General features: G+C 48.3%; 4 protein-coding genes across 4 annotated transcripts; 3 read left to right on the top strand and 1 right to left on the bottom strand.

Annotated features, from left to right (window-relative positions):
- Window positions 1-1,690: 1,690 nt before the first annotated feature.
- VTN77DRAFT_7990 (uncharacterized protein) lies at window positions 1,691-2,084 on the top strand (the record flags this gene model as incomplete). The annotated part of the gene is made up of 2 exons (XM_069424438.1): window positions 1,691-1,779; window positions 1,877-2,084. The coding sequence occupies 2 exons, from the start codon at window positions 1,691-1,693 to the stop codon at window positions 2,082-2,084; spliced, it is 297 nt and encodes a 98-aa protein (XP_069274984.1).
- A 1,695-nt stretch (window positions 2,085-3,779) lies between these two features.
- Window positions 3,780-4,238, top strand: VTN77DRAFT_7989 (uncharacterized protein; the record flags this gene model as incomplete). The annotated part of the gene is made up of 1 exon (XM_069424436.1): window positions 3,780-4,238. The coding sequence occupies one exon, from the start codon at window positions 3,780-3,782 to the stop codon at window positions 4,236-4,238; it is 459 nt and encodes a 152-aa protein (XP_069274983.1).
- A 2,609-nt stretch (window positions 4,239-6,847) lies between these two features.
- Window positions 6,848-7,695, bottom strand: VTN77DRAFT_7988 (uncharacterized protein; the record flags this gene model as incomplete). Its single annotated transcript, XM_069424435.1, has 2 exons — window positions 6,848-7,081; window positions 7,450-7,695. 2 exons carry the CDS (start codon window positions 7,693-7,695, stop codon window positions 6,848-6,850), a joined length of 480 nt encoding a protein of 159 aa, XP_069274982.1.
- A 603-nt stretch (window positions 7,696-8,298) lies between these two features.
- On the top strand, window positions 8,299-9,859 carry VTN77DRAFT_7987 (uncharacterized protein; the record flags this gene model as incomplete). Its single annotated transcript, XM_069424434.1, has 2 exons — window positions 8,299-8,435; window positions 8,707-9,859. 2 exons carry the CDS (start codon window positions 8,299-8,301, stop codon window positions 9,857-9,859), a joined length of 1,290 nt encoding a protein of 429 aa, XP_069274981.1.
- Window positions 9,860-10,768: the final 909 nt, after the last annotated feature.

Below are 10,768 nucleotides of genomic sequence, written 5' to 3'. Positions count from 1 at the left end.
GGGGGGGGGATCAGGTAATCGAGGACACCTCCAGATCTAGAAGCTGAAGGGTTGGTAGAACGTGGAAATCGATTGGAAGCCGCCTAAAGATTCCAGCGGTTCGGAAGGTGGCGAAGGCGGAAGTCCAGCTGCTCGGCTTTCAGTACCGACAGAGCAATTCGGAAAGATTCCCCAATTATAGTGTGTGACTGGGGAATATTCTTGTCGAGAGGCGAGTCAGCAGCCGTAAAAAACAATTAGGCGGCTATCGCATTTCTCCTCCGCGCTCCCTCCTTATTGCCCGGGATGCCAACACGAAGCGGAAGACGCTGAGGGGATCTAGCATGATGAGAAGGGGAAAAGGAAACCAGACAAGAAAAACAGTAGCCCGGTACGGGCTTGGTACCGTACAAGTAGGCAGGCAGGTAGATTCATTTCATTGTTCTGAACATTAATCGGTTAGCCTCCCAGTCCGCTGGGGAAAGTTTCGGATGGCAGACTCCCTGAACCGGCAGCTGAAACAGCCCGGCCGGAGCCACTCGCGCGGGGTCCTGTTTTCTTTCGTACACATGCAGGAGACGACCCTGGCCAAGAATAACGCATATCATCAGCCCAGATCCTTCACCCGTGCCCGAGATTCGCCAGCAAAACAAAAGGGGGACCGTCCCCCCGCCTTGCAGTTAGAGCTGGTGCACGGGGTACCATGCACTCCCTTTCCCCCCAGCCGGTGGATCGCCCGCCAGCGCAGCGCAATGGTCACCTCATTTCGAAGCAACGCAACTCGGATTATTTCCTTCTGTTAGCTTGACGAGCATGATTAACGGGGTCCCGCACAGTCGACTGTGGCTGATGGCCCTGACACCCTGTAATCCTCCATACGGAGTGTATCTAGAAGGACCGCACGGAGCACTCTGTATGGAGAGGAGAGGGGTGGTATGACCGCTGTTGTTGGTCAGACCTGAACACGCCTTCCAGCCAGGGTCCTCCTAGAGGTAGGTAGGTTGCAAATCTTCATTTATTATTCTTCTCTGTTCAAAAATAAAATAGTTCTTCAAATGAAATAACGGCGAACTCGGAAATCAGATCTCCATTTTGCCGCAGGAAGATGCTTCCCGAGATCACCGACGCAGGGGACATGGAATGGTTGCTCGTAACCAAAGAAGAAAGAAGGTTGATTCCTGCAGTCTTGCACGTCCCGACGCCTCCGCGCGGGAGGAAGGCGCCCCGTGAGCCCGGAGAACGCCTCTCGGAACTGCCAGAGTCCTCCATACGGAGTACCATACCATAGCGAGTTAAACAGTCCCCAACTCCGAGCAACGTGTGGCCTTCGGATAAGATCAGCGCCTGTCGTGGCTCAAGTCAAGGGATGGCAGGTAGGCAAGTGGGCTTGTTTGACCTTTGAAGATCACCCTTCAGCCGGCGTCAGAACGGTGTTGCTGACACCGCCCACTCAGCGTCCTCCTTAGGCTCTTTAGGGGTCCTGTGGACCTGAGCTGTTGACGGCAACAGTGGCCGGAACGAACTATTCCTGTGAGTATGAACTTGGCAGGACTCCGTATGGAGCAGCATTGGACGCTGTAACCAAGTCCCCCGATTTACTTCTTCATTGCTTCATCCCTTCCCACCCCGGCAACCACCCTAGGCACCGTCTGCTATCAAATTAGACCTTCCGTGTGTGCACTGTGATCTAGCCCGGAGCTTGCTCCGTGTCATGACCGGCTTCCCTGGCCAAATGGAAGCCGTGTCGAACAGAGCACGGTGGAGCATTGGCTTCGTGATCTACGACGTGTTCTCCAGTGGGTGAGTCCTGGTGAGCACGAATAGTATCTCTTCTTAATCGGCGATCTTTTCCCCCTCTTATTCCATCATTGGCTGATGACTGCTTCGAGACCAACAGAAACCTCCAAAAAGCTGAGATAGGAGTCAGAGAAATGCGCCGCGAGTCCGGACAGAGTAGGACAATACGGAGTACTTTACCTGCAACGGTTCGGGGTTGTTCGTTACGACGGTCTGGATTCCGATTGACAGGATTTGTTCGACCGCCATGGATGCACCCTGCTCGAGATGACTTCCTTCCGTCATGCGGATGCACGGAGCATATCTGACTATGTAAACTTTGTGGATGGGCCCAGCCTTAAGAGGAAGCATGAGATCCCTAGAAAAGATGAGTATACGGAATACTGCCTTGGCAGCATCATCGTCGGATCTTATATGATTCTACCGATGGCAAAACAAGGCCTGCTGTAAAAGCTAACAGGTCTTTTGTTTAGGGATGGAATAAGCTCCTATGGTGTTTGGCCCAGTCTTACCGTCACTGTTGACCTTGAACGGAAATCCTATCGGCTCTGATGGGCCTGCAGGGCCATGGGGTATACTAGTACTATGAAACATGCTTAAGTTCCGTACTGTATCACACGTCGAAATATTACTGACTCATTAGTGGTTTGCAGTCTTTGACTGCGTCGTTACGGAGTAGTTTGCTTTCGAACTCCACCTCCTCGAGTTTCCGTGAGTGACGCTTGACGATCCATCCTTCTGAAGTTGATCTCTTCCACCGCCGTTTATAATTAACGGATGGTCACGAGCGCCACGCACTCGACGAAATATATAAAAAGACTGAAAAACTGAAACTCCCCACAACAACCCCTGGTACTCCGTACTGCCAGGCTGACTCCACCGTCTTGGCGATATCCCGGACTGCCGAGGTCGGAAAGAAGCTCCGTAACCAATGACGTCGAGTTTGGAAGGACAAGTATATAATAATAAGAGCAGCTACAACAATCGTCAAGGATTCAGAAGATATCATCCCGCTCCAGCCTCCAGTCTCCAGCCATTTCTGCTGCGTCGAGAAAGCGGCTGGAAGATGGGTGTCACTAGCCAGGGACAGCCCTGACCGGTCGCCACTCCTAAGCGGCTGCCAGCAGGGTAGCACAGGCGCCGGACGAAGCAGGAGTGATCTACGGAGTACCTAGGACCTAGGTCAATTAGTTAAGACTGTTCGAGGCATCACCGAGGCGGAGAGTCCGCGACAGGCATGGGACCATGGGGCCATGGGCTGACGAGTCTGGACGGCTCAGTATTATTAACGGTCCTTGCGGCTGGGCTGGGTGTACGGAGCAAATAGCCTCAAGCGGGCGCCCTCAGCGAAGATTTTGTCGCAGACTTGCAGAATGCAGTGTCCGGCAGACTGGAGCACGGTTGTCCGCTTGCAGGCCTAAAACTAATCAATCTTTCCCCCCGCACCGCAACCTGGCCCCGATCTCCCCAGCTCTTGACTGGTCCGTCCATGGAAGACTTCCATCGATCGCAGCCTAGGAAGGAAGGTTGCTTCGAATATTTACAGTAGCACCAAGGCGGATATGATCTTTTCCCTGATTGCTACAGTAAACGCGGGGAATCTTGTTTCGGCTCACATATAAATTGCTAAATCGACACAGCACATCTGCGTCAGAAAAAAAAAATAAAAAGAAACGAAAAGGGATTGCTCGGCAAGAGCCTGGAACCGGGGTGGTCTTCCATTGGTGGACAGTACAGACTGCAGTCAGTCCAAGCGTTACTTTTCATAGAAAGGTAAAGGGACCGCCTGCACCGCACGGAAATAACACCCTGCCAACGCCAGCGGTTTTAACTTCAACCCCCTCGGAATGATAGTGGCCACGCTATCAGATAGGTTAACTTTGGCAGGTAATTAACTCGAGGCCGGAAAAAAAAATGCCCCTCGGGCCCATCCTCGGGCCCCGTGACACCTCATCCATGCCTGTCGTAACTCGTGGCTCGGTCTGATCCGGCCGCCAGACGCGATGGATCGATGGGCCAAAGCCTCAGCAGCGTTAGTCGCGAGTCGCCAGTGCTTCGTTCAACGATTGCTATTTGCTGCAGATGTGGCGTCATCCCCCAGACGCGGCCCGTCGCTCCCCCATCGTTATTATCATTCATCTTGTACGGAGTATGCCTTCGTAACAAGTCTGTACGAAGTCCTTGCGATTATCAGCTCCTTTCGACCAACGCTTTTGGAGATACCTTGGTGCCGTTCTCTGTTCTCTGTCGCTCCTGAGCAACGTCAGGCTAATTGCCTGGCGAGGTTAGGACTGTCGAGTCCACGTGCGGTCGACCCTGGAAATGAACCGATCACGTGGCTGGAAAGATTAGACAAATGTTTCGTATGGAGTACTCCGTACTTCCATTTCTTCAGACCCCAGCAGTCCACAACAAATGAACGGGTTGATGCCGAGAATCGGGAACCATCCCAACCGCACTAATCAAAAAGCCCAGATCTATGACGTCGGGGATTTCATACCAGCATGACAGGCTCGAGCACCTTTTACGTGCATGGAAGAGGGGGGCCAAATTCTACCAGAGGACAACCTTCGGACTCTGCCGATTTAGCGTTTGACTGCCGATGGTTGCTCCACTGTGGTCCCAAAACGTCGGGGCCAGTGCCATTATCGGGATATGCTTTGAAGTTAGAGCACAACTGCTGTGGACAACTACAGAGTACTCCGGAGCACGGAGCTGATCGAGAAGAATAATGGCGTGCTCGTGCGGACGAACGGACCGAGTGCGAAGATCGGTGCTGAATCAGGCGGGGTAATCGTGATGGAGGCATGACCACGGACCGTGCCCACACCCAGACGCATACTATTAGCATACTGATTTCGGCGATTGAGTCGATCATCAAAGATAGTCCGTACAACGATGTCTTACACTTTCTCTTTTCTCTGACTCCGGCGACGTTAGCCGTCAATAGTGGGGTACTCATTAGCCATGCAGGCTGCAGTGGTGACCACCCTCACACAAAAAAAACTGATAGAAGAGCTAATTTCTTACCTACATTAGGTACAGATGTGATGTCACGCCGATCCATACGTAGTTACCAGAGACGGTACTCCGTACTCAGGTGCCTGTTCGGCAGAGCTCTTCTTATCACCTGTGCGGGTCCAATATCAGAATCAGATCTCGGACTAACGGCGTTCTACCTACGTAGTACCTATTAATTACCTCGGGTACCTACCGAGGTAGGTACAGATAATCAATGAGTTGTGCGAAAAAGACAACGAAAAAAAGTCTTATAAAGTTAAGAGTTGACTCCACCTACACTATCCGATAGCGCACAGACCGTGTCCTACTATTATCCAACTCCAGCAATATCCAGCCACAGTTGCTGGCGGAAATTAAACCAATTTCTGTCAGATAAAAAAAATTTTTATTATTTCCGATGGCAAAACAGCCATAGCACGGAGCACTTACCCATTTTTTTTAGGCCTGTCATAACTTTATCTACTCCGAATTTCGAATCTAAGGGACCATCGCTAACTATGCATGCATGCAAGACCGGACAGGATCCGCTGGCCTTTATTCATTTTCCCCTCTCCAAGTCTGCTCAAGTTCCCACACAAGGTTTCTTTTCTTTTTACCGTTTACCTTTTTTTTCACTAGCAAAATTTATTGTCGAAAGTGATTATTTGATTTGATTTGTTTTGTTTGATTGAATTAACCGAACTTGTTAGTCAATTTTATTTTTCGGTCCCGTGACATGATTGACCATGTTGTTGGGGATATCCATAGTTTCTATTAACCGAATTTCGATTTGTTTGGATCGAATTATGCATGCATGTACGGAGTACTGTACTTTCTCCACTCTGCTTGATGAATGAGAGTTTTTTCTTTCCTTTCCTTCTTTTCCTTACCGAAGTGTCCCCTTCTCTCCGGTTCCATATCCCGAAAGACAAGTTAGTTAGTTAGTCAGCTCCATCGCATTGACAATTAATCAATTGATTACTCCGTAATCAGTCAGTGATCGGTCGATCAATCAATCAATCAATCAATCACTCGGCTTGAACTGACGATCACTGATCTGCTGTACTCTACTCTCGATTAGGCAGGTAGTCGTAGTCAAGCAGGCAGACAAGCGTGCAGCGGAACGCAAAAACAAAAAAAAACAATCTCGGAAAAGATTCCGTTAGCTACCTACCTAGGTAGGTAGATCTAGGTGGAACAATATTATAGAGGGTTAGATTCTAAAGTAAGAAGGAGAAGTAGGAAATCACTACCTAGGCACGTGACTGACTAAGCGGAGTATATTGCACTGCATACACTAACTACACTGCGGTACACTGCGGTACACAGAAATAATGCGCACTATATACACAGACAGACAGAGAGAGCAACACAGAGAGTGTGTATATCCTGTATTCTATACTTTACGGCAAGTATGTACTATATCGTGTATAGAGACTACATGTAGACTGAGTATTAGTGTCCGCTGGCAAAAAAAAAAGAAGTAGAAGAAGAAGAGGGAGAAGAAGAAAAGAAAGGCCTCTATTAAAGATAGGATCTACTAGATTAGGAGAAAATAATAAAGAATATACCTAGGTACTTATCCATCCATTCTGGAGAGTATTTGGCAAGATAGACATACGGACAGACAGATGGGTGGTCATTAATTAGATAGATGGATAGATAGATAGACAGACAGACAGGGATCTGTATCTCATTTCTCTCTTTCTTTCTGATACTCTTCTCTTCTCTTATCTATCTAGCTCACTATAGAATCAATATGCGGCATGCCGGACCCTGGCAATCTTTCTATTTTTATAGATATTATTTCTGGCCTCTTTCGCTTTGTGATTATAGCATACGATACCATAGCATAGCATACCATCACATAGCATACCGTTCATAGCTTGACTTGATTTCATTGTATTATGGTATAGGATAGGATAGTCTGATCTGAAGCTCTAAGAAAAACACCTTTTTTTCCTGTGATGCCATCTCTCTCCCTTTTATTTTTTCCCCATTCCTTTTCCTTCCGTTGCCTTGACTCATCTATCTCCCTCATTATCCCCTCTTTCTTTAAAATAGATCTTTGTTATTGTCTTCTTTCCCGCTCCTGCCACTTCTCCATAATCACATCCACAATCTTCGAAAACCCCTCCATCTCCTCTTCCGCCGTCGACCCCGTGGCTACCGGGTCGATGTTGCACCCCACATACACGGGGATCCCCATCCGGCGAGCGAGGATCTTGGCCGTGCGCGTCGCGTAGTCGATGCTACCGGGGGAAGAGTACAGGGCGGTGGAGATGGTGGAGCGGGGGTTTGTGCGCTGTCGCGTAGGGAAGCAAAGCAAACTGCGTTAGCACTTTTCTCTGCTTGATTTTTGTGGATGAGGAGGGGCAGGGGAGAGAAATATTTAGAAATTTCAAGTCAACTGGATGAATCATAGTAAAAATGAGAAGATTGAATGAAAGGAAACCGTTTGAGGGGAGAAAACTGATATAGCATTTTGTGGGAATATCGAGACAAAGAAAGAAAGTAAAAATGGAAAAAGAAGATACCAGTCGCAGAATTGAATCTTTTTCCCTTGAAAACACAGATAGAAGAAGAAGAAGAAGAAGAAGAAGAAGAAGCAAAACTCTCAAAACAGGAACCGGAACAGCAACAGCAACAGCAACAGCAACAGATTGCACTTACATCAGGCATAGCATACACAAAACTGCCCATCGGCTTCAGCGTCCCTCCCGCCCCACCTCCACCCGAGTCCCCCGTCGTCGTCGTGGACAGAAACACCATCGTCGAGGTCGCCAGGAAGGTCAGGTGGATATGCAGGGTGGTGTATGGGGTTTTTGGGAGCGGGAATGAGATCTCGAGAGGTTGCAGAGATGGTGTTGCGGGTTCGACGTGAGGGACGGTGGGTGTGGGCGTCGATTCGGTCTCCATTTTTCTGCAAGTTTATCTGGATGTCTTGCAATAGGCGCGGATTATATTGAATCCTGGCAAGTCTGCACCTGGACTAGCTAGGATTCTGAGAGACTATATGATAATTAGAGCGTTTAGAGATGACTGCTCAATCGTAGTGCGTATCGGAGGGTTCGAACTCTTGACCATGTCAAAAAAAAATAGGAAATAGTTTTAATCCATCGACTGCTGCTGAATCATATCACCTTGCGTTATTAGATTGCAGGATAGAGCGAGAGCTTCAAGTGATGTAGTTTGCAGTGTTGCAGACTGCTCGGAATACAATCCCCGCCCGATCGGATTGCGGGTCCCAGGCGGAAAGGGAACAGTGCCGGTTGGATTATCGTTGTCGTCCACTAACTCAACTCTGATTCTGCCTGTATTTAATAATAATCCCTGGTATTATTATGATTGACTAGGTACGGAATACTCAGTACAGAGTCAATCGAACTCCTCTACGTTGGACAAACAGCATCTACTAACTACATATCTCCAAGCTTGATCTGATTTCCATTGGCCCCGCTCCACGCCACTACACTGGAAGTTTGTCCATGTCGTTGTTTATCATCTGATGCGCTCTTCCTGATGGACGACGCTAAGCAAGGTCAAGCTCCTCCCAATTACGATCAGTCGGATGAGACGCGCAGCTGGGCAGGTGACTTTGATCCCTTTGCCGACACAGAGGAGCGGAGGGTGCTTTTTGCTGCGTTTGATTCTTTCCGGTATGCGATAGTTTTGCGCCGCCCATTCAGCGTGAAGCTTTTCCTCTTGCATTTTGCTTTTTTTTTGGCTTGCTTAATTTGCTTTTGTCGTTTTTCTTTTTTTTTTTGTCATTGATTCAAAGGCAATAACAGAAGTCTGTTCTGAGGTCCTATCTTTGTGGATATTACCTATCGTCTACTTCCGAAAGAATTTTCTTTTTCCATCCTTTTCGAGGATCATTCAGCTGTCTGCACGGTTTCTTCATCTGTATAATGATGTTGACTGAACTAGGCAGTATCGAAGGACAGCTCATCTGAACACCACCCATCGCCGCCGGCAAGCCTTCTATGCCCTGCCATCCTCCCACTGGCAGATGCTGGCAGAACCGCCCTTCTCGATACTAGACAATTTCGACCGCGTGGACGACGCCATCGATGCCAACGCAGACATTGCTGACGCAATCCTCCAGACGGGTTTGCAATCCTTCGGTCTGCCCGCCAATCCAGACCCAGATGATCCGCGCCAGAACTGGCACAACACCGCGACCCCCTCCGATGTGAGCAAGGCTTATTCGACCATTCGGCAGTTCTACCGAGACTGGAGCGCCGAGGGTAAGCGGGAGCGGGAGGTCTGCTACGACCCGGTGATCAAGATCCTGCATGAGAATTTCGAAAACCATCCTCGACCCAAATTTGAAGTCCGCGTGCTGGTCCCCGGAGCGGGATTGGGCAGACTTGTTTTTGACATTTGCCAGGCTGGGTATTCAGCGGAGGGAAACGAGATCTCTTACCACCAATTACTGGCCAGTAGCTGGATGTTAAACCACTCCCGAGGCGCCAAGCAGCATACTCTGTATCCCTTTGCGTTGCATTTCTCGAATCTCCTCTCCCGGGAACAGCAGTTACAGAAGGTCATGATCCCGGACGTCCATCCGGGTTCTGTCATGCTGGCTGCCCAAAACGAAGCCTCCACCTTCGGGACCATGAGCATGTCTGCTGCCGACTTTGTCGTGCTGTACAGCGGCGAGTCACAGCAGAACGCATTCGACGCGGTCGCGACGGTGTTCTTTATCGATACGGCTCCGAATCCGATCCGGTATGTCGAGGCCATCCGCAACTGCCTCAAACCGGGAGGGATCTGGATCAACATCGGTCCGTTGCTGTGGCATTTCGAGAACGAGGACAGGCGGTCGTCCAACAGCAACAACAGCAACCCGGACGCAGAACATCCAGCATCCCAGCAACATGAAGGCATTGGAGAACCCGGCAGCGTGGAACTGACGGAGGAAGAGGTATTTCACCTGGTGGAGCGGATGGGGTTCCGGATCGAGCGCCGGCAGCCACCGGCGGAGCGACCGTATTGTGGCTACATCCAAGATCCGGAGAGTATGCTCCAGAATCTGTATCGACCGTCCTTGTGGGTGGCACGTAAGAATGAATATTGAAATTGAACAGTGACGTGCGTACGTTTGTAAATGTAAAGTAAAGTATACCCGACTTCGACTGTTGCAAGGCCTTGTCGTAGTTTCTATCTACCCAGGAGGTAGATCAGTGGCCTTCAGTAAAACCCTGCGCGCCAGAATCATTGGTGGATTTCGTAGCATCAGCATCGCTTGGCGGTCGATAGGAAGCTGATGATGAGAGTTTTTTCCTTGTTTCCTTCTTTCTCTTCTTTTTTTTTCTTCTTTTTCTTTACCTAAAGCTTATAATAACAATAAACAAGTTAATTCAAATTTTCTCAAAAATTTATAATCTAAGAGTTCAACCGTGATATTGATTATATTAATTATTTTGTAAAATATATTTAGTAAAATATATATATAGTGTATCTCCTTTACATATAATAATTTTTTTAATAAAGATTGATTAGATTTGTAGTTTAATTAATTGTTTGTTTGTTTTAGATTTTTGGGGGAAAATTTGTTCTGAGTTTATAGTTAAGAATTTTATAATTTTAATAATTTATTTTTCTAATTAGATGTATATTTTCTAATATCGTTAGTATACGATTTTGTCGAGAGATAAAATTTAAAATATTCAGGTTTTGCGGGAAAAATACTCATGCCGCTGGAGCCTCAGCCAGGATGGTAAGGAACCCTCGTTTGGCGACGCTGATTGGTCAGATGGCCGTGGCATTGGCGCAGGGCTGAGCGAGATCAGCACCCACAGCACCCAAAACGACATCTTGAGGCTGGCAGAATCCTGCGCGATGGATTTGATCCTTGCTACCGACAGAGTCCTCTTAAGTAGTCATAAATCAACCTGGATACAATAATGGCCAATATTGGGAATAATTAATCCTACAACACGTATCAGTCAGCTATCACCTCTATCGGTTCCTTGCCAGATAAGCA

The sequence above is a fragment of the Rasamsonia byssochlamydoides genome, assembly GCF_041956645.1.
Source record: "Rasamsonia byssochlamydoides strain NRRL 3658 unplaced genomic scaffold VTN77scaffold_67, whole genome shotgun sequence".
Lineage (NCBI taxonomy): Eukaryota > Fungi > Ascomycota > Eurotiomycetes > Eurotiales > Trichocomaceae > Rasamsonia > Rasamsonia byssochlamydoides.
This window is presented reverse-complemented; position numbering and strand designations above follow the sequence as displayed.